The 24,560-nt window shown below is 35.8% G+C and overlaps 1 protein-coding gene across 1 annotated transcript in view; it reads right to left on the minus strand.

The window, feature by feature from the left end:
* Kcnh5 (potassium voltage-gated channel subfamily H member 5) overlaps positions 1–24,560 on the minus strand; it is a 300,046-nt gene that overhangs the window by 227,224 nt on the left and 48,262 nt on the right. The window contains exons 5-6 of the mRNA XM_015488877.2: positions 17,156–17,271; positions 11,446–11,838 (exon numbers count right to left, since the gene is read on the minus strand). Of these exons, the coding sequence (XP_015344363.1) occupies positions 11,446–11,838; positions 17,156–17,271 (509 nt within the window). The remainder of the gene's footprint in view (positions 1–11,445; positions 11,839–17,155; positions 17,272–24,560) is intronic.

Genomic DNA, 24,560 nt, shown 5'->3' on the forward strand with positions numbered 1-24,560 from the left:
GATGGCCATTTTGATAATACCGATCCTGTCTATCCAAGAATGAGAGCTCTTTGCATCTTCTAAGATCTTCTTCAATTTCTTTACCGTTCTATATTTTTCATTGTAAAAGTCCTTCACATCCTTCATTAGATTAATTCCCAAGTATTTTAATTAGGTCATTGTGAATGGGATAGTTTTCCTAATTTCTTTTTCAGCAGATTCATCACTGGACTATAGAAACATGATTAATTTATGTATGTTGATCTAGTATTCTGCTATTTTGCTGAATCCATTTATGAGCTCTTGAAGTCTTCTGGTGGATGTTTTGGATCTTCTAACAGAAATAATTTGAGCTCTTCTTTTCCTATTTATATCCCTTTAATTTCCTTCCTTACCTTACTGCTCTGGCTAGGGCTTCAAAACATATATTGAAAAGGAGTATAAGAGTAGACATCCTCATGTTGTTCCTGATTTTAGAAGAAATGCTTTCAGGCTTTCTCTATTCAGAGGTGGGCTTGGGGTTTTTCATATATAACCTTTATAATGTTGACATAATGTCCTTCTATCTCTAGTTTATCTAGTGCTTTTAACATGAATGGGTGCTGGATTGTATCAAAAGCCCTTTCTGCATCTATTGAGGTGATCATGTGATTCTTGTCCTTAATTCTACTTATGTGGTGAATTACATTTACTTATTTGCATATGTTGAACCAATCTTGCATCCCTGGGGTGAAACTCACTTGATCATAATGTATTATCTTCTTGAAGTGCTTATGTTTTATATCTATGTTCATTAGTGATATTGGTCTGAAGTTTTCTCCTTGATGTGAAGCAACATCATATTGAGTATAAAATCCAACTAGTCTAAAAATGTGTAATTATACTAAACTAATTATCACCCAGGCAATAGACCACTTCATTAATGATGAATCCAAGACAAATTGCAACATCTGTAAAGTTGTGAACAAAAGCTTATGAGTAAGACCTTTCATAACTCAGGGTAATCTTGTGTACAAATGTAAAAGCAACTGTAAGGTGGCTGATATTCTTTTTAACACATTGACCTAAATACAAAAAAAAAAAAAAAAAATCATGGAGAGCACATGAAGAAATGTATGTATNAATACAAAAAAAAAAAAAAATCATGGTGAAAACTAGTATCCTTAGGAAAAATGCACTCTAGAAAAATGATAGCAAAGTCCATATCTATGTCTGCAATTCTGACCACTTAGACATTCTGCTTCCCAAGACTCCCATAAGCCCTGCTTTTCATCAGTAGACTCAAAAGGGTAGAAGACAGGAGTCACTGGTTATCAGTATAGCAATATCAGGCACCATGTTATGTGGGAGTTGACCTCTTAGCAGTCTATTTAACAGTCCACAGAACTATGCTCCTTGAGTCCCATCTTTTCGGGGAGAATTCCAATGTGAGAAAGAGACTAAAGCCAATATGACTTAAAAGCCTTAAGAACTAAAATTGTACACCTCCCGCCCTGCTTTGTCTCAGCCTGAACATGGAGAACTGAAATCATCCCTTATTGTCTACATCAACATGACTTGATGCTACTCTGTTTTTTCCCTTACAATGATTTTATTTTTCTAGAACTTTCCTTCTCACATTCTGGTCTGATTTTTCATTACCTTTCATTCCCAGAACTTGTCAAAATCCATTAACTCTTTGGTGGAAAATATCAGCAGAAAGCTTATACTAAAAGATTCTTTGAATGTTTTGGCTTCAAAATCCTTACCTTGTGACAGGGTCTGTAATCCAGTGACCATAGAACGTGTTTAGCATGCATGACGCTTTGAATTCAATCCCCAGCACCAAAAAAATAAAGAAATAAATTTAAATAATCCTCACCCTGCTGTTTCCACCAATCATGGACCATTATACCATGAACCTTACCCAATCCTAATAAAGTCCACTCCCTCAACCTCTCCCTTCCTTTTAAAGACCACTTGCATGTCTCCATACATTCTGTTCCTGTTTTTCTGCTTGGAGGCATTGCCAAACCTTTTTGAGGTAGTGTTCTTCCTTACTTTGGTAAGCAATAAATTCAACTCAGCTTCGTCTTATTAACAGGTCTCATTGATTATGTTTAGAGGTGCGGCTTTTGAAAAACTCATGCCAAAATATTCCACCTAATCCAATATCTTGAGTGACAATAAATCACTATAGTACAGGCATAAGTTTCAGAGTGCCACATGGGATATGCTCAGACATCAGTCAAAGAACTTTAAGCTTTGGTACCCTCCATCAGATTATGTATAGTCCAGTAAAAGTTCCTTGCCATCCAGATACAACTTACCGATGAGGGATCTTCTTTTAACCTGAATGATATTGCCCACAAACATAGATGGTATACATCCTTCATCAGTTCCCAGGGTGATAAAGGAAAAAAATTTGACCAAATGTCAAATTCACATGCAGAGATGAAAATGGTTTATTAACCTTTTACCAATGATGTATATAATAAGATGAAGAAATCCAATACAAAGATAAACATATTTCCATGAGTTTTCATGTGTTTATGTGAAAGAAGTAATATCACAGAATAAAATAAAACCTTATAATAAGGGCAAATGGAATAGGGATGAACTCCACCAGAACTTGCTTTCACAACACAGTAACATTACTATGACTTCCAAACATGAAGATAATTACTACACACACACACACACACACACACACACAAACTTACAGCTAAGATCAGTTAAAGGAAAATATTTTAGACAGTTAAAGCATACAGACTTCATGTATATTTCAACCTTCTTTGCCTTTTTATATTAAAATCACTCCCTGATGCTTAATAGGAAGCATTCATCATGAATGAAGATCAGTACAGACAAAAGTTTCTTCTTATGTAAACAAAAAAATCAAATAAAGGAGCCTGATTGCTCTCCTTATTGCTTGTTATTTCCTATTCTCTCAGAGCTAATTCCCTCAGTTAGGCAGTCTGCTTTGTCTCAGTGGAAAATTCGTACAAAGGAATATGGTTCTGCAACATTGCTACATTTTTCAAACATAAGAAGAATGTCTATCATTAAATCTGTGTATTACCCAATGCTAATAACATCCTCTACCACCAATCCCCACCAGGAATAGAATTTAGAGACTGAGATCATAACTACCATATTTCAATTTGGAATCTGAGTCTTATTCTTGCCCAAACCTTTTCACCTTCTCAACCTTCACTCTGACCCCCTCTTCTGTTAATACCAGTAATAGTTTATAAGCAAGTTTTTCCCTCAAACTAGAAGGTAGGTACATTTCCATCCAGAGACTATATCTTGATCCACATTTATTTCTTCACAGTAGGAATTTACAATGGGCATTCCTAGTGGGAAGCCCCTGCATAGGGATCTAAATCCTAGGGTGAATACTAAACATATATGAAAAGATGGCAGAGCAACCCATATAACTAGAATATTTCTTACATATGAGCATAAAAGTATGTATGGGAAGGAACTTATGAGAGATGTGAGCAGTCCTCTTATCCATGAGAAGTTAGGAGTACAGCTAAGGTTAGGCTATTAAAGATCTCCTTCTGGTCCTGTCTTTCCCATTATTTACAAGAAGTACGTATATTTTGGAGACTTTGATAAGCCTTAATGGCCTCATTCACTTCAACAGAAATATTCATAGAATGGCAATTGAGTGCTAGGCATTATGGTAGGTACTGCAAAAAAAAAAAAAAAAAGATGAGTTAGAAAGACAGGAGTCTGACTTGTGGAAGCATAATGTCTGCCTTTGATACAGTGCCTAACCTTCAGTTGCCTAAAGATCTCTGTTGGATTTCAATTCTTTAGTAGAAGTAAAGGATGAAAGAAGTATGAGTAAACCACTAATCTAATACTCAATAAAATTTAATTTTTAAAATTATTACAAAAATCACTATGCTTATTTTAAAAAGAACAGAAATCATGCAATGCCTGCTTTCAGTTAAATCAGAAATCAATAACAGAATCCCTGGGAAAGTCTTCAACATTTAGAGGTTAAATAACATGCTTCTAAATGACACATTAGTCAAACAAAAAAATCTTGGGAAATTAAAAATATTCTGAACAATATGAAATTAAAATATAACTTAACAAAATTTGTGCTATAGTGAACGCAATGCTTGGAGAACATTTTGTAGTTTTTGAATGTACATACTGGAAAAGAAGAAAGATATTATATCAATTACTTAAACTTTCACCTTAGCAAGAAATAGAAGAGCAAATTAAATCCCAAAGTAGAATAAAACAAATAATAAAAATTGGAAAATAAATCAATAAATCTGAAAATGGGAAGTCAATAAAAAGTCAACAAAATTAATACAATTTGAAAAACTAATACAATTTTGAAAAAAAATACAATTTATCTACCTTTAGCTGAGCTAAGAAAAATAGAGAAGACACAAATTACTGATGTCAGAAATTAAAGAGAAGAATACCACTATGTAACTGAAAATCTTATGGATATTAACATGATAACTAAGGAATATTTTGAACCGCTATATACTGACAAATTTGATGACCTAATGAAATGTATTAACTCCTTGAAAGAAACATCTGCTAAAAATCAAATAAAAATAAACAATCTAAATAGGACTTCATCTATTGAATAAATTGAGTCAATAATAACCTTTCAAAACAGAAAACATCAGGCCTAGATAAGTTCAGTGAATTCTCCCACACATTTAAGGAAGAAATGATAGGAATTCTCTACAATCGCTTCCAGAAGGTAGGAACAAAGAGAAAACTTACTAACTCATTTCATGAGACCAGCGTTAGCTTAATACCAAAGCCAAAGATATTACTGAAAAAAAAAATACTACAGACTAATCTCTCTCATAAACACAGATGCTAAATTTTCAACAATATATTAGAAAACAGAACAAAACAATGTACAAAAAAAATTACACACCATGACCAGGAATTCAAGATTGGCTCAACATTTGCAAATCAAATAATCAAGAAGCTAAAGAAGAAAAATTGCATGATCATATCAATATATGTTAGAAAAGCTTTGGACAAAATTCAATACCTATTCATGATAAAATTTCTTAGAAAAATAATAATGGAGAGAAATTTCAACTTGACAAAGAATATATACCAGAAAACCTATATTAAACATCCCACTTAATAGTGAGAAAATTAAAAGCTTTCCCACTAAGATCAAAAAAGAGGCAAGGATGTTTTCCTCCCACCACTTTTCTTCAATATCATAATGGAAATTCGCTAATTCAATAAGTAAAGAAGAGGAAATAACAGATACCCTATGTGGACAGTAAAAAATAAAATGATATTCATTCAACAATGACATGATTCACAATATAGACATGAGCTGGTAAATAAAAAAAGGAGTAAGTGCCTATAATCCTAATTCTAATGACTCAGGAGGATCATAAGTTCAAGGCCCCCATCAGCAACTAAATGAGGTGCTAAGCAACTTGGTGAAACCCTGTCTCAAAATTTAAAAAAATAATAATAATTTTAAAAAAGACAATTGCCTTCCTACATACCAGCAATGCACAAGGGGAATTTAAACACTAACACAATTTGTTAGCACTCCCCAAAATGAAAAATCAAAATATAAACCTAACAAAATGTGTACAAGATCTATATGACAAAAAAATCCACAAAATTCTGATGAAAGCTATCAAAAATAAATAAATAGATATTCCATGTTCACAGATAACAAGATTCAATATTGTCAAGGTGTCAGTTTCTCTGAATTTGAACTATAAATCCAACAAAGTTTCAATTCAAACCCTAGCAAGTTAGATAATGGATGTTAACAAACTGAATCTAAAATCTATATGAAGGGGCAAAAATATCAGAATAGCCAATACAACACTGAATGAGAACAACTTTAGAGGACTGGCTGATGCTACCTGATTGAAACTTACTGTAAAGTTATAGCAATGAAGACACAATGGTATCAGTGATGGATTAATTAACAAATTAATTTAATTAACAATTAATTAACACACTAATTAACAAATCGATGAATCAGCAGAATAGAGAACCTAGAAATAGAGGAACATAAATATAGTCAACTGATTTTTCACAAAGGAGCAAAGCAACACAAGTGAGCAAATATCATCCTTCAACAAACAGCAATGGAACTGGATATCCACATGCAAAATAAAAAAAAAATGCATCTAGAAACAGACTTTTTACCTTCCACAAAAAAAAAATATCTCAAAATGGATCACATACTTTATGAAAACACAAAAATATAAAACTTTTAGTCCATTTTCTGTTTCTAACATAATACTATAGCCACATTATAAAGAAAAGAAAATTACTTGGGGCCCATGGTTCTGGCCAAAGAACCACATCTGATGGTGACCCTCTTGATGGTAGAGTCCAGGGGCAGTGCAGGTACCACATGAGCCAGGGAGCACATGAAAGAAAATCAAATTGATTTTCATAGAAGACCCATTCCAGAGTTTACCCACCACAGTCTATTAATCCAGTCATCACACATAAATGGATTAACCCACTCATGGGGACAGAGCTCTCTAATCACTTCTAAAATGTCACACCTGGATATACCTCTGAAGACCTCATAATGGGGATTAAATTTCAAAATGAGTTTCATGGGAGACAACATATTCTTAACCATAGTAATAAAAGAAATCTAGGTGATTTGGTTATAATGAACACTTTTTAGATGTAATACCAAAGGCACAATCCATGAAAGAAATAGTTGATAAGCTGAACTTCATTAAAATTAAGCATTCTGATTTGTGAAAGACATTGTCAAGACATGCCATAGGCTGGTAGAAAATATTTATAAAAGACATATCTGATATATAGCTGTTATCCCAAATACACAAAGAACACTTAAAATTCAACAATGAGAAGATAAACAACCTAACCAATGAATGCATGAAAGATCCAGAAAGATATCTCACCCAAGAATATATTCAGATAACAAATGAGCATAGGAAAAAATGTTCAATATCATTATATTATTAGAGAATTACAAATTAAAATGATATTCCACAACAGATCTATTAGAATGGCCAAAATCCAAAACACTATCAAATGCTGGCAACGGATGTGAACAACAGAAACTCTCAGGCATTAATGATGGAAATGCTAAATGGTTCAGCCTGTTTGAAAGACAGTTTGGCAGTTTCTTACAAAGCTAAACACATTCTTACCATATGATACAGCAATCATGTTCCTTCATATTTACCCAAATGTGCTGAAAACTTATATCCACATATAAATCCTCACACTAATGTTTATAGCAGCTTTATTCATAATTGACAAAACTTGGAAGCACCCAAGATGTCTTTCAGTAGGTGAATGAATAAATAAATCATGGTACATCAAACAATGATTTATTATTCAGCACTGAAAAGAATGAGCTAACAAAACTTGAAAAGACATGGAGCAACCATAGATGCATAGTACTAGGTAAAAGAAGCCAATATGAAAAGCCTCCAAACTATCTGATTCCAACTATGTGACACCTGGGAAAGGAGACAGAGAAGCAATGGTTACTTGGGGTTAGCAGGGAAGGACTGATGATAAGCAGAGCACACAGGAGTTTTAGGGAAGTGAAATTATAATCTGATAATTCAACAGTGAATACCTGTCTTCATACATTGTCAAAATTCAGCACATGCACAAAACAAAGGGTGAACTGTCACCTTCGGGTTATGATGATGTATCCATATAGGTTCATCAGTTGTAACAAATGTACTATTCTGGTGTGGGATTTTGATAGCAGGTCAATCTGTATATGCAGGTATGTGAGGGGTATATGGGAAATCCCTGTATCTTCCCCTTGATTTTTCTGTCAACCTAAAACTGCTCTGAAAGTCTATTTTAAAATGCTTCATGCTCTTTATAGAGTTGAAGAAGATTGTATAGAACTGAATGTTGACATGGCTTCATCATGTAGGGAACAGTAAAAAGAGAAATCAACCAATTCCAAGGAGGACTGAACAGTGTTACAGTTTGAATGTGTTTGTCTCCCACAAAACTCCTGATGACACTTAATCCCCAATGCAACAGTATCAGGAAATATGACCTGATAGAGGTGTTTAGGTCACAAGAGCTCCATCCTCACAGATGGATTCACGTCCCTATAAAAAGGTTCACTTTCCCGCCCTCTGCTATGTGAGAACTCTGTGAGAAGCCCCTCACCAGCTCCCTGATCTTGTACTTCCAGCCCTGAGAGTATAAGAAATGGATTTCTGTTTTTTATAAATGACCCAGTCTGTGATATTTTGTTCCAGCAGTACACAGCAGACTAAGAGAGTAAGATTAAGGCTAGAAAAATTAAACAGAAAAATTATGTAATTCCCACCTATACCACCCAAACATTATTTAGATTTCAATTTTAAAAGCAATGGTTTTAAATAATGATTCCAATCTACTACTTTTGGTAAAAGGTCTGAGAAGGCAAAAAGGACAAAAAGAGATTCTAGGCTGACAAGAGTCACTAAAATCTACAAGCATAATTAGTCTTTCTGACTTCTAATTCTCATTTTGGTGACTAGAGATGAAATTATAACATAAACATATAAAATGAAATATACACGTGACAGCTTGACAAGGATAATTCATGAAAAAAATATAATCTATAAATTGCTTCCTAAAAGCTTTTCAAAAATTAAAAATATTTATATACTTCCACTTGGAAATTTCTGGTTCATTCTTTTTTTTCTTGCTGAATCAACACACAAGAGATCTTTTTCCCAATTTCATTTTGTTCTGACCTAGTTTACCTTGTTTATCAGGTAGTAACAGCACTCCTCATCATCTAAATTCCCTGTGTATCAGGTTTCCTACACCCTCTATGCTGACCAATGTATTCTCTGAAGCTGACCCATCATCCTTTCATGTTCCATGACTCAGCTACCCTTAAGCTCCCAGAAATCAAGCTCCCTACACCTTCTAAAGTCGATACAATGCCTGCTCCAAAAAGCTCAGTTCTATTTGGATTCTTAGTGAGAGCATCTTTTCCCTCTGTTTATTTTTTCTAGGAAACTTGTATTCCTTCTTTTCAGACAGAAGGCTTTCTCTAATAAACCCTGTCTTTCCTGCCTCATGGTTGACTTTTTAAAAAATCACATAGCCAGTTCATGAATTCCTAAAAATCAAATTACCTTCAGAGAGTACATTGATGGTCTTGAAAATAAAGAGCATTATTAGGTCCTCTCAGTCATTCTGCACACCAGCAGCTTAGAGGATTAAATTGCAATTTTCAGACTCATATGCTCTCTTACTCCCAAGTCACCACTAGCGCAGTTCATTATGTTTAAGTTCCATTTTATTTTTGTGACATTGTACAATTTACCAAAACCTTGCTAACACCAGATTGCTTCCTGTCAGTGAGTCTCTAGGATGTACGCAGTACAATGAAGACATACCAAGGAGATAGAAGATGCATTCTTCTCCACCACAGAATTTGTAAAGCAGTTATATAAATGAAATTATTAGAAATGAGATAATAATATCCCATCAGACTGACAGAAATCCATATTTCATTAATGCCTCTTTTCCAATTTATTTCTTGTAACCATCTTGTGATATAAAAGACAAGCATTCCTTTTCCTTCTTCACAATATGGAAACTGAGAAAGAGAAACCATCCCAAAGTCTCACCACAAAACATGCCCTTGAAAAAGCTAAGACCCCAGATCATCCACCATCTGCTACAGTGCTTTTGAACAACAAAGCAAAATAATGTTAACTATATTAATTGTATGCATGTCCATGAGTGAAGATGAAAAATGGTGAAGATATTAATTACAGCTACTTAAGAATGATGCAGGAAGGCTACTGGAATGCTAACCTGGATGCTACCTAATGGATACTAATGAGCCAATCTACAGAATCTAAACCAGAAAAACAGCCAAGAATGCAACTGAATATAGTATGAACAAAGAATCTGATAAACATGCAGGTAAAACTAGATGGATATTGACAACTTTCTTGCTGTACCAAGCTAATATTTTAAATTTGACTACTTTTAACCCTTTCCAGAGGGTAAATTTGAAAGAATCAAACATAGCTTTAAAAACTGGATGCAGAAAAAATCTAAAATTACAACATGAACTACTTATGATTCCTTTTCCACAATTTTTAAACCAACAATTATATCTATTGTATCAGAATATGTCTCTTGGAGAAATCAATTTTAATACCATTAGAGTTGACTGAATGTAGAAGTTTTATGGAAAACTCACCAAAGAAAATTTTGATCTACCTCCCAACACACAGAGAATAACAAGAGCAATAACAGTGTAGCAGAAAATCTTTCAACTGAGCAGTCTAACATGGACATAGTAGAGTCTTCAGCAAAATTAATTTAGTAAGATTATCATTATGAAAGCATTTTAATAATAAAGATATTCTGTATTGACTCATAGTCCATATTGAGATTATATTCTAGACTGAAATTATTGGTTGAACCCTAATAGCTTGGTACACCAACTTACAAATAATCCACTCTGTTTTAAAATAAATTATTCATTGAAATTCTGAGTGATTATAGATATGGCTTTGTTTTCTTAAACTTACAATCCTCCAGTCTCAACTTTCTGATATACAGATTTTTTAACATGGAAAATGTTCACAATATACTGATAAATCACTCACTTTTAAGTTAGAGGTTAAGAAACTATAAATGAAGTAGTCTTTTAAGATACTGTATATTTTAAGTACTTCTAATTGCTGTGACAACACTAAAGGAGCAGACCCTTCAAGGAGACCAGACATCAGAAGTCTCCAATAAGTTTCTACCCACAAAAGTATTCTGATAAAACTTCAAACAAAAGCAGAAACCAAAATGGCAAAAATTCAAGAACTGCTCTCCCATGAAAATTTTCTCATCTTTATGTTAAATCCAGCACTGATACCATATGTATCTGGAGAGGATAAGTCAGTAAGACCTATGGATGCACAGAGTTTTAAAATGCTGCAGTTTTTTTTTTTGTTTTTTGTTTTTTGTTTTTTTTAATGTACATACATCGATTTTTGGGTTGTTTTTGTACCAGGAATTGAACCTAGGGGCACTTAACCATTAAGCTACATCCCCAGCCCTATTTTGTATTTTATTTAGAAACAGGGTCTCATTGAGTTGCTGAGCACCTCACTGTTGCTGAGGCTGGCTTTGAACTTGCAATCCTCCTGCCTCAGCCTCCTGAGCTGCTGGGATAATAGGGGTGCACATCCACACCTGGCTATATACATCATCTTTTAACCCACTGTCTGATTTGTGAACTATATTTTATTCCAAATGCTACCATTCTGCTTCTCTCCCCACCTCCTCCAACCCCAAGCTCCAGACACAGCCACAGTGGATGAAAACCAAAGGTAACTTAGAGCAAGGTAACCTATAGGATGAAGATTGAAAGTGAGGACTTAAAAGAAGTTTGTCAGTGGAATTCTTTTATCTTGATTTTTTTCTGAAACTTATGATTCACTAAATAAATAAAACCAAAACACTTACCTCATCCACATTTTCAAAGGCATTGATGATGTCATAAGGTAAACAAGACAGCAGATCGATCACAAACCAAGTTTTCAGATAGTTCATCCTTATGAGCTTAGGGTCAGAAATGACCTCGCCACCGGGCCCCACAAAAGTTGTGTGGAAATTTAATACAATATCAACCAGAAAAATAACGTCCACCACACTGTCCAGTACCAGCCAGGCTATGTTGTTCTGCTTCGTTTTGAAAGAAACGTTGTAAGGAACCATAATGGCGGTGTAAAAGGTAAGAATTAAAATCACCCAGTCCCAAGTAGTTTTAAAAGCACAATAGTGTAAAATAATATGTGGTGGCGTCTTTGGCGCTTCTTGTTTATACTGAGGAAGGATATCTGATCCCAGCTGAAGGACCTAAAAGGGAGAAAATGCATATGTGAATTAACTGGATGTCTCTGCACAATTCATACTGAATTCAAACATACAGACAATCAAATCACCACCTATTGGTCACCACTCTGGGTTTTAAGGACAGTCATGCTCCATAATTTCATCTTCCTCTTCTGAGTTGTCCTAAAGTTTGTTCAATAGAAATCATTCCAAGTCCAATCTCTCTACAAAAGTGGATCTGTCTGCTGTTCCATCTGTCCTACTCTCCAGTAGCCAAGACTAATCCCCAACATTACTGGATTATATTCCTGGGAGTATTGCCTTCACACCCACTCTGTGAGCCAGCCTGGAATTGTATGGCTCTCACTGACTGTCCAACAGCTATTTGTGTGACTCACTATTATCCATTCTTCGCACATATTTAGCACCCGAGGAAAATACATGTTCAGTTCTGATAGCCTCAGAACCCCAGGGCACTGCTGGTGATCTTGCTGCTGAGCGGCACTCAGCAAGGGCCCTGATGATTAGCAGCAGTATAATGTGTTGTGTTACACCCTATTTTGTTTTGTTTTTCCTTTTTTTCCCTTAAACCAGCACTTTAAAAATGTTGTCTCTATAGTCAGATGCAAGTTCCCTTTAGCAAAAAAAAATAATAATAATAATACTTAAATACTCAGATTTGCTCCTCCCTACCTTTTTGACAAATGGAAAAATTTCATATATATGAATCTGGATTTACTCTGATTAAAAGAAGAAACAAAGAGCAAAAGCAGATGAAAGAGCAAGATGATAGGTTTGGGCACCCTTAGCCAAAGCTAACAAATATAGGACTTAGTGTTGGTTTCTTGAACCTGGAACATGGAAATTGCAATAAGGAGTTAAAGGCAGATCAAAAACCTTTGCTTCCTGCCATCAATGAAGCAAAGGACAGTGTATGTGTTAAAGAGTTTGGTATGAGAAAATTTGTGAAATAATGTTTCCAACAGACTTTGTTCATCTTATTCAGCCAATTATTCAGTGTCTGTAGAACTAATGGAAACCAAGAGGTATTGAGTCCAAATTTTCAAATAATAAAATCATAAATGCATTAAAATTTAAATGTAGGAATAGATATAAACAAAAATACTCATTAGCATGTAACTCTATGGTTTCTATTCCACAAAGCAAAACAAATGCAGAAGCATCTTTTGAAACTTGGGAGAGTGCTCTAGTTTCTCTCATACATAGAACTTACATAACTGAAAACCATATAACATCCATTCTAACTATTTTCATTGTGAAAAACACCACTGGTATTCTCGTCAGTTGTGCATAATAATTGTTATTTGGGGTTGGAAGATTAGAAGAACTGTTTTTAAGGATGGTTCGTGTTTTTACCTACATTTTCAGTACCCCAGGCATATTTTTCCCATAAGATCTTAAATTACTCACAGCAAATTATCCTCCCAGGAATGTAAGCCTCATGTTGAGTTGGACTATTATACATAAAGAATCATACATAATCACAGCCTTCTCTTTCACCTTTCAACCACTGATATATCAGCTCCAATTTCACTGTGTGAAACGTGAAAATTTCCTTCACAGTCAATATTAGTATTTTACCAGCTGCATCTCCACAGACTATAGTCTGAGCACACAGAAATCAGAGTTGGAAAATAAGAACAAACTCAGCACCAGAGGACACTACCACCTCCCTGGGCACTGGGCCTTCTTGCTTTCCTGGATCCCATTTTCCCATTAAAAAATAAATTAAAGTTATATTTTATAACTACAGTGGTTTACAGGAATATACTAAAAATCATATATTCAACTTTTTACCTAAATGTTCATCTTTAGTTCTGTTGCTAATAGAAATCAAAACATTTTGTGAGTTCCTAAAAGTATTATGGGCCCTACTAGATACTGTGCCTATTATGTTGATGAATAAGCACCTGGAGACATATAAACCTTCTCCTGTGGAGACAGAAGGGGATCATCTCCGGTTCAGTGTGTCTAAGTCTGGCTACACATAAGAATCAGGTAAGGATGTTTCAGAAAGTGCAACAGGGGTTCACAACTAGACCCCACTCCAAAGAATGACTCAATTTGGTCTTGGGTAGGTTCTCAGAGAATCTATATTTTCAAAACCTTTCTAGGTGATGACAAGGTACAGCTCAAGGTAAAATCTCTGTGTTTCTTTAGACATTCCCGACCCAGTCCTTCAGACAGTGACTATAGCAAATGTAAACTGTTGCCCAAATGCTAAAGGGAGAGAAGGATGGGGAGGACAAAGAGGAGGAGTAAGGGGTTAAAGAGATACAGGAGGAGGAGAAGGACAACAACAACAAAACAAAGGTTTTGATCATCCTCATGTGCAAACCACTACTTGAATCGTAGCTGAGTCGCTGGCTCTTCCAGCAGAGCAGAGCAGTAACAACTCTTCCTCTTCATTTTTATTTCATTTGCACTTTCACAAGAAATAAGCCCTGGGGTTGGGGAGGGGGTGGTGAAATCACATTTACTGACGTATTTCTATACCAACACAGATACATTCTTCCTCTCCGAGGCCCTGGGAGTGTGGACTTCCAGGATTCAGGCTCTATCAAGGCAGGGGTGAAGTGCCATTCGCCCCAGGCAGCACACATGTGAACCAAGGGAAGGCAATCAGCAGGATGTCCTGCAGGTGGGAAATTATTAACTGCTTACATAGAGTCTGGAATCTCTGAAACTCCTACCTTCAGAGATCAGGTGGAATTGAGATCAGATTTACTTGTCTTGGGAAAAGGAAAGAAGCCTGAAATTACTTTGAGTCTAATTGGAAAAGCAACATTCTTGTGCTTCATTGGTATTTTTTCAGGATCTGTGTTTGGAACTCTAAGACCACATACGGCAGACCACAGATTAAATCTCTATTGAAAACCTTGTTATTCCGGTGTGTTCTCTAAACCCAAGCCTAAAACCTGACAGAAAGCAATTTTGTAACAGAACTAATTTATGAATTAGGGATGACCAATTGAAAGTACTAATATCAAAAGGCAAAACAAATAAAAATCAGATGGGAAGAAATAGGAATGAAAGTTTTGTCTCAAAAGTAAAAAATAAAGATGATGAGATCTCAAGGGAAAGAAACTTTCTACTCAAGGTAGGTTTTTAAAAATAATCCCCTATCTCTTGTTCTTGTCCTGCTGTGTAACAGAGAAAAAAAAATCTTTGAATGAAATGTAGTTAAGATTCAGAAGAATCATGACCATGACATTGAAGAGTCAAACACTCTTCCTCCTCAGCCTAATTTCTAGAAAAAAGTGGACAACTCAAGGCAAAAGAAGAGGTAGCTTCAAAACCAAGCAGTACTTACAAACAGGCGTTATTTAAAAAGAAGTTGCATATAATTGCTTTAAATTTTGTGCTAATTGAATATCATCTTTTTAAATATTACGGATATTAATAAACATTTCATTATGTTATGCCTTACTTTAGTTTTAAAAAACATGTCTGTACCTCAAAGTATTAAAGTTACCCCAAGCTAACAGTGTTATTTAGAGCAGAAGACTATAATGAGTCTTTTAGTTAGCCATGGGCTAACAAAAACTGCACAGCTCTCTAAATTCTGGGAACATGTTTTACTTCCTAACCCTCTACAAACCAGATTTCATACTAACAACTAGATGAGAGAGTTGCCCTGGAGAGCTTCAGCTACTTTCTCTGGCAGAGGAAATTGATAAACATATGAATTTGACTTTATCTTTCTACTCTTTATGGTAGGTTACCTGAGTGCCTTCTACATGCTCAGCATAGCTTTGATACAGCAATTAGCATCTCAGCTCTTTCATACCAGTAAAATAAGTGATAATTACAAAAGACATCAGACAGGAAAGCTGTTAGCTGCCTGGGAGTCCTATCTTCATCCCTTTTCTGTCTGGTCTTCACACAATCTCTCAGGGTGACACTGTCTCATCCTATGGCTTTAAATACATGTCTATCAGGATGACAGCAAAGTCTACAACTCAAACCCAAATATCCCTCCAGAGCGCCAGACCCATACATCCCACTGCCCTTTAGGCACCTCCACTTAGATTTCCAACAGGAACTTCACACTTAACATGTCCAAAACCATCCTCGTTATTGCTTCCAAACCTTCTCTTCCTTCTTTTTGCATTTCTCATTTCATTAACCAACAGCTCTGTCTACCCAGAAGTCCTTGACTCATCCCCTTGTTTCACACTCAGTTCTACTCTATCTACAGATGTGTTGGGCCGAGAATGTAGCTCAGTGGTCGAGTGTGTGCCTAGCAAGCATGGGGCCCTGGGTTCAATCCCCCAGACCAAAAGAAAAAGGATGTTTTATTTGTCTGCAATCTGCCCACTTCTGCTACTACTACCTTGCTTAGGGTCATGTTCATCCTAGTTAATTTACCACTAGGACTTTACTACTGAAACTGCTTTCCCTGCATTCTCACCCTCCACAGAACCCGTAGGTCAAGAAAGGGATCTTAAACACTTTCGTACCTTGGATTCCTTAGGCAAGCTGGTAAAAGCTATGAAAGTTCTTAAATTACTATTTGTTAGAATGTTTTTAAATAAGTACAACAAAAGCATGGGATTACAAAAGTAGACAGTTGGGAGCAATCTCCATTTGAGAAATTTTTCTGAGGCACCTATGAGATCTTGTCATTTTCCTGGCATGAGACACCCACAGCCATCATGTTACTATACACCACCCTAAATAACCCTCCCTTCCCTACATGAATTGGACCACTGAAGTCATCATAGTCAAAGCTCTCAGACTTCCTCAGCTCATGCTGACCTCCCTCCTCTACTTGCCTAGTACATACATTTTTCCTTCAATGTTTACTCAGCCAAGGTGTCACCTCACTCAGGTCCCACATCTCCTCTAGCGTCCCACATCTGGGTTAATGCTACCACATGCACTCCTGCTGTTTGTCATGGGCTTTTTTACATTGTGTTATCAGTCTACTCTGCTATCTCTTTACCTCTTTGATGACTGGGCCCACACCTTATTTATCTTCACATCCTTTTCAGAGAGCCACATCCAGAGCAAACTCTCAATAATCATTTGATACCGTTGGTGGGATAAAGGAATCCGTTATCCCATTTGCTCAAAAGAAACTACACACTCCACAGGCATCAATCACTGAATGTACCAAACTACAATCCCATTTCAAAAGCTGAAGAGAATAAAAAGAAATATTTGGAATTTCTACACTTGTGCAAAAGAAAAACTAAGTACCAGGTAAGTATTTATAATTTAATAGCCAGAAATAGTTCTACTGAGTCATGTGGGGGAAGACAAGACAACGTACCAACACCACCACCTTGGGAAGCCCAGTCAGTTTCACACTTACTTCAGCTAATCGTGAATGCTTGTGGACCACCTCTGTTTTATTCATTGGTGTAAGCTGCTGCAAAACACTTCGGCTATTTGTCAAAGCCCTTGTCAATCGGGCAAATTTTGTCCAACCTTAAAAAATAAGAAAAAAAAGGTGTCAGTTTTTCATTCATAATTAATAAGGAATCCAATGCTCTTGGTAACATTCAAAGAGTCTCACAACCATATAACACCAGAACAAACGAAAAATATCAATATAATGCTTTTTATTGACCTGGACACCAAACAACTTATACTTGAAGTGGGTCTACAAGGTAATGAGCAACTTTTATGTGTGACTTTTGTGTTCTACTCATGTCTATCAGATATCCAAGGTAGAGAGCAGTTCGCGAAATTCTGTGCTCCCACTTTCATTGTGTGGATTTGTTGCTGGAAAATCGGTGCCTATTTCCAGTTCTCAGCATTTCCCAGTACTCCCTGCATCTAGGAACTAGGTACATATTCCAAGTTCTCACCAGTGGAATGTAAACAGAGATGACGTGTGTCACATCCATGTCACAACTTAAGAAGCAAATGTGGCTTCTGCACACTTTCTCCTCCTTATGCCAGCTGCATGCAAATGATAAGGCCCTCGGAGATGGCAAAGTCACTGAATCACTGCATGGGAGAATGCCATATGCCAGCCAGGATCACTTGACTTGGACTGATACAAAGAAGAAAAACACTTCTTCTGTGTCAAATCAACCATTTTTTTCTTTTATTAACACTAATACAGTATTATTGTTATTTTATAGCAGCTAATAGTACCCTAATAAAAATGGTCCTACATATATTTGTGTGCACATAAACACACGTAAGTAGAAAAAGACCAATATTAACAAATCTCACTTATTATGCTTCATATTGCATATTTCCATTGTCCTTGTAACAGCAAAATGTTATTTCTCTCTTAAGAACGGCAGTGATATCTAAAAATTATGTTTGAAATATGTAGAATTCTAATAATGCTTTCTGAAAGAGCAGTAGCTTCTGGGAGAAAGAAATGTGAATTTAATGGGAAAGAAATTTCATCTGGGGCCTCAAATTGCCATTATTAAAATCATTAATTCCAAAGAATGTCAATGAGATGCAAACAAACAGAATAAAACCAACCATACCCTGAACCTGCCTCAACTATTCCTCCTCTGGAATCCAGTAGCTCTCATCTACTAAATATCTCATTAAAACTATTTGGTAACTTCTATGGTATTACCTATTGTTGAGACATTTGCCAAACAACTTAAAAATGAAAGACTCCTATGGGTCTAAAGGAAAGTTTTTAAAGGCATTATAAAATTCAGACGTGATAAAAGGTTAAGGAAGAAATTCTGGGAGTACACCAACCTAAAGTTACATTATACTTTACTACTATCCTTTATGCTGATTCTGATTTCATTTCTACTTTGAATTGCTCCCACCAATTCAGCTCCTTCTATGTATTTAATAATTAGGTTGGGAAAGAAGTAAACTATCACCAGTGATGGACAGGCCTGCTTTCTTCTTCCTGATGGACCTCATCCGAGTGACTAGAATCAAAAAAAAAGTTAAGTTTTGGAATTATATATAGCCCTAAAGCTCACTCTGTACAATGTGAAAGAGACACAAAGGGCACCAGATGCCACTGGCTCTCTAAAAACTCAATATCCATATAAAAACATGTAATCTCTCTCACCAACACAGACGATTCTTCTCTTTGTCAGACCTAGGTGTCTATTTGCCATTGGCTGCCTCTTACTAAGATGCTCTACAGATGTCTGACATTCAACATGTCCAAAATTCACCTCATCACCATCTTGTCCCCCAGCCCCAACTCCTCATCATTCACGCATTCCTGATCTTCATCTATTGCCTCGTGATATTTCAAATTGCATAAATCAGAAACTTGAAATTCACCATCCTCTTTTCACTATTTCCTACACACACACACACACACACACACACACACACGCAATCACTTCTAAGCCTTATAGATTATAATTTGTCAATAAATATATCTCAAATCTATTCCCTCCATCCTTATTATGTCACACAATACATCATCTTTTATCTGAGTTAGGTGGCAAGGTCCACATCCACACTGCTGACTCACAAAGTTCTTCCTAAAGCACAAACCTGACCATCCAATTCTCCTATTTCAACCCTTTAGCAGCAGTCTGAAGCTCCTAGGATAACACTGTATATCTTTGGCATACAGATTATTTAGTTTCTGACCACAAAGATTTGCACCATGTTTATCTCCTGATGCTTTCTCACACTGTATTCCAGCCTTCCTAAAACAATAGCACATTATGTGACAATTAATCCAAAATAAAATCTACTAGAAATTCTTTGTCTACCCTATCATGTCCCATGTTTCCATGTTTTTACATGTTATAACCCTAAATGTCTTCTCCCTTCCCCATCTGTTTGGATAACCCTTACTGGTACCTTCAGATCAATTAAAGGATCACTTCTTTCTGGAAGCTTCTTCAATCCATCCATAAGTACCTTCCTCTGTACATTTGAGGCTGGGGCAAACGGATAGTCAGTGTAGGTAATGAATGATTGGGTCAGGAAGATAGGGGATGATTCAAAGGAAATAAAATGCCAATCCCTCCAGAGCACTTCCCCTTCCTCCAACCTATTGCCAAGGTCACCTGCCTCCAGGGAACTGTTCCTTCCAACAAGGAGTTGTCCATGAGTACCCCTTGGGTGACTCCCTTCCTGATTTTCTGGGCAGCTCCTCTCCAGGATTTTGGTCACTGGTCATGTAGGAAAGATAAGGGGAGGAGGGGGCATAAGAAGAAGGGGAACCTAAAATGTTTAAAAGGGAGAGGACACCCCCACTCCCTCAGGTACCAGCTCTGGATTCACTTCTTCCTCAGGTGAAGTCTGTGTCTGTTCTATCCTTAAAAAAAAACTTCTTTTCTGCACTTGCCTTGGCATTTCTGGGGTGTTCAATCCTCATCACCAGCACAACAGGGTCCCAGAATCTGATTCTCAATTCCAGTATCACCTCTGGTCTCACACTCACACCATACTTTACACACCATACGTGCCACTAACCACACCAATGCAGGTGCTGATTGACATTGTTACTTTTGCTAAACTACTATTCATCTCTCCATACTTCAGTACTTGATACAGAGCTACCATAAAACAGGGCATAAAGAAGTAAATAAATAATTAGTTAAATTTTTATAACATTAAAAATCAGATTAAAAATAAACATCATTTTTGTTGTATTGTCATTGAGTTTTGGTTTGGTTTTGCTATATTGGCTAAAAGTGGCAAGAGTATCCTCAGATGGCAGTAACTACATTCACCATCAGCATACTAAAAAATTACATGAGGATAATTTCCCTGTCTTATATCAGTTGACTATTATAATTACATAGACTATTTCTAAAACCTTCCAAGACAATCTGAAGATCACAATTCTAAGATAGGTAATATTGTACCCCTTTGTACATCTGAGTTGGATTAAAAGAGAAAATCATTTTTATTCCTATATACAACAAAGCTAATCTAGAAAACATTTTGAAAATAAAAGAATACATTAAATGACTAAATTCAATGACACAAAGAATAATATGGAATCATTAAATGGTATGTGCTCTCTCATTTCATATTATCATACAGAGAAGTACATGTATGAAGAGAAAAACACATCAGTGGAATCTTATCATTATCTTCTGATTGTCTATTTCTAAATAAGGAAACAGCAGTTCCTCATTTAAACACCCCCAAAAGCTTGCTTACATACATCTGTGTGTATATAACTTGATTAAAATATGTAATAGGTAATGATAATAAGTAATATGATCAAGGAATATTCCATCTTTTTACCTTATTTTATTTTCCTAAAAAAAATTTGAAGCAGTGAAAATAAAACACACGTATTTTTCCCTCCATAGATAAAAATAGGACTACCACTGAATTATAATAGAAAGTGAAAGAAAAATGCAATATTAATTCATCATTATAAAAGTGTTTTCAGTCAATTTACTCTAATTGAAGGTTAGTCTCACTTTAGACTATCCTTGAACATCGAAGAAAACGTAATTTACTAAGTGATATGAGTTTTCATATTCTTTCTGTTCCTGGTTATCAAGAATGGTGACTGGCACATAGTGGTCATTCAATACGTTTTGTTGAATGAATGAATGAATGAATGAATGAAGAAATGAATAAAAAATCTAAATAGGAATTAACACAGTATCTGCATTTTATGTACTTAAATGAAAATATAAAGAAAGAAATATGCTCGACTTTTAGCAGGTGTTAGCATAATTTATAACCTAAGGATTTGGACTGGGAAAGGCAGCGAGAGGGGAAGGTAGAAGTTGAGGCTGTGGGTCAGGCGGGGGATGCTGGAAGTACTAACAACTGGCATCTACCTTCAGAAAAATCAAGGACCAACTAGCAGGGGAAACAAATGGCAATGGCAAAGGGAGAACTGATTCAGACATACTGGTAGATTAAGGAGGAAAGATCTAGAAAGGATTCTTTCTTCCTGGAGAAATCAAAGCCAAAGGCAATTGTCAAAGCGAGAGACTCAGACATACTGGTAGATTAAGGAGGAAAGATCTAGAAAGGATTCTTTCTTCCTGGAGAAGTCAAAGCCAAAGGCAATTGTCAAAGCCAGAGATCATTGAGGAATTTGCTAACAAAATGCACTAAAGATGGAGAACCAATGCAAAGCCAAGGGTTGCTCATTTCACATTTAAAGCAATGGACACACTGGAAGATACTCAATAATCCTTTTGTCTACCTCTTCTCACTCTATCATATACCCAAATACTTCATAAATAAATAAATAAAATAGAACAGAAACCATAAGAAACCCAATAGCCTTCAATGTCCCTTCTCTTCCCTCTACCTCCAGACCAAGCCACAATGGCAGCTGGTTCTTGCCTACACCTTGATCTCAGAGAACTGAGGATTTGCTCCTTCCTGATCATGCATATGCTCCATGCATGCACACCTGAGTTGCTTCTAGATTTTCACTATTATTAATAATGCCACACTGAATTTCCTTATGCTTATCCCTTTGTGCTCTTGAGCACATCTGGAATTGCTATGCTAGCAGTTAAGTGAGTTCATTTGATCTCTCACCAACCCCCATTGTACAGTCAAACTTTGAAAAAGTTGAGCAGCCACACTGTCTAGGTCAGAGAAAAAAGATGTATCAGCAGTTCTAATGTTTCCCAGTGATACATTTCCTGATCTCACCTTTATATAAACCTAACTGGTGTGGCTGATTATTCAGCACAGTTTGCTGATGTTACTTAGATGTGGTCGATATGGGGTAATATGAACAGACAGCAGAATATGAAGAGCCTAATACTTGCTCTGTAAGTTGTTCATGGCATTATAAGAACATTTGTTCTCCTAAAAGCTCAGGATGCCAACTCCTTCTTAATAAAACATTAGTTTAGCTCTATTGGGTTGCAATTAACCTCTTTGTCATGGACTGCCTAATCTTAAAAATAAAAGGAAGTCACAGAGGCAGTTAAATCAATCTACTAGACTGCAACACAAGATTGTAATCTATAAGAAAAAAGCTTAGGTAAACAATTATGCTCCTGGCCACAGGGACTACATGGTATAATTACTCATATTTCATCTGTTGTCTCCTCTCTAAAGAAAACCATTGGCTTTCATAAGAAGGCTGCTACTTTTGCTGTTATTTTTATTCTACAGGAATTTTTTGTCTCAATTATTGGCAAGAAGATGCCATAACTATTTGGCACAGGGTAGTTCACACTGTAATTATCTTGGCAGTTTTGAAGTCTGTTTGAAAATACTGTACAGTATAAATGGGCAAAGATTTGGGCCATCTATTTTAGAACACATAAGGATAATCAACAGAATGGATTTCTTGGCTGTGATTTTTCCCCCTGGGTATTATTATAAATAATGTATCAGATACCATTGACTGATTATCTGAAAATTTCCAAGACCGTAATATCAGGAACAAAAGATAACAAGAATAATTTGCCCCTTTGAATTATCATTAATTAATTTCTTTGATTCAAACAGTACCACTCTATAAGATGGAGCACACGTGTTCCCAACCTGTCCTTAGTTTTTTGTTTTTTTAATTTTTTTAGTTGTCAATGGACCTGTATTTTATTTATTTATATGCAGTGCTAAGAACCGAACCCAAAGCCTCACACATGCTAGGCAAGTGCTCTACCACTGAGCCACAACCCCAGCCTGTGCTTAGTTTTTATAGGAAGAAAAGGGAGCAGGGGATTAAGACAGCTACACCCCAAAACTAAGTTTTCAAAGGAAAGGGACAAGACAACATGGTGCAATAGAGAAAACAAGGGATTTGAAATCAGCCACAGGCTGAATGCCAATCTCTTTAAGAGTAAAATAGAGATAATAATACTAATTTTCAAAATTAAAGGAATGAGCAATAATAAATATAAAATTCCTGCCATTTATTAACTACTCCTCAAAGCTGATATCTTCCCCTTCAGTAGGTTCTGCTACTGTCCATTATGGTATAATTCAAAGGTATTGTCCTCAGTTTTGATTAGAGAAAAAAAAAAAAGCTAAATGTACAATAAAGGGAATTCAATGTTCCTATAAAGATCATGAAAAGTAACTCTAGTGTCCAAGGCTGAGTCAAAGCAAGTTCACTGCCTCCAAGTTCAGTGCTCTAGACCCAGATCATTTGACATTATGGTGCTATCTTGAAATCTCACCTGCTACTTGCCAAGAGTTCCACGGTCTCCTTTATTTGACTTGAAAAGTTGAAAAATATTATCAGGTCAAGATTTCAAAACACAATTTCCTATCATGCTGGCTTCAGATGAAAGATACAGTAGGATGATAACTCAATGGCATAAATATTTCATTTCTTTTGAATTTTTCATATTAAATATACAGCTCGCATGAATAATAGAAAGTAGCTCATATACACCATTCATAGTTACATTATGCAATACTCCTCCAGTAATCTGTTACACATCTGGACAACGTGGAGGAATCTCAAAAATCTTTTTACAATATGCTCTTCCTCTAAAAATTCTGGGACTGGAATTTTTATTTTTTATACTAATGCTTGTCACAATGGGATCTGATTTTTCTTCTATAAATTTTAATGTACACGACTAATAAACTCCTAGTTTGAAAATCAAATGCTCTAAAGTTGTTTGGCTTATTCATATTTCTTTTATAAAATCATACTTCATTCAGAGACTGTACATTACAAAGTACTCTGTGATTCTGACATGGAGATGCAGAGAGATGGAGGTGGTGGCAGACCAAAGAAGAGACATTCATTTCAGAAGTAAATGTCAACCTTTCCATATGAGCACCCTTTCCCCCAACCTCACTGTAAAATGCTGCCAACAACTTTCAAATTTCATTTATATATATATATATAT

Source organism: Marmota marmota, unplaced genomic scaffold, assembly GCF_001458135.2.
Source record: "Marmota marmota marmota unplaced genomic scaffold, marMar, whole genome shotgun sequence".
NCBI classification, from domain to species: domain Eukaryota; kingdom Metazoa; phylum Chordata; class Mammalia; order Rodentia; family Sciuridae; genus Marmota; species Marmota marmota.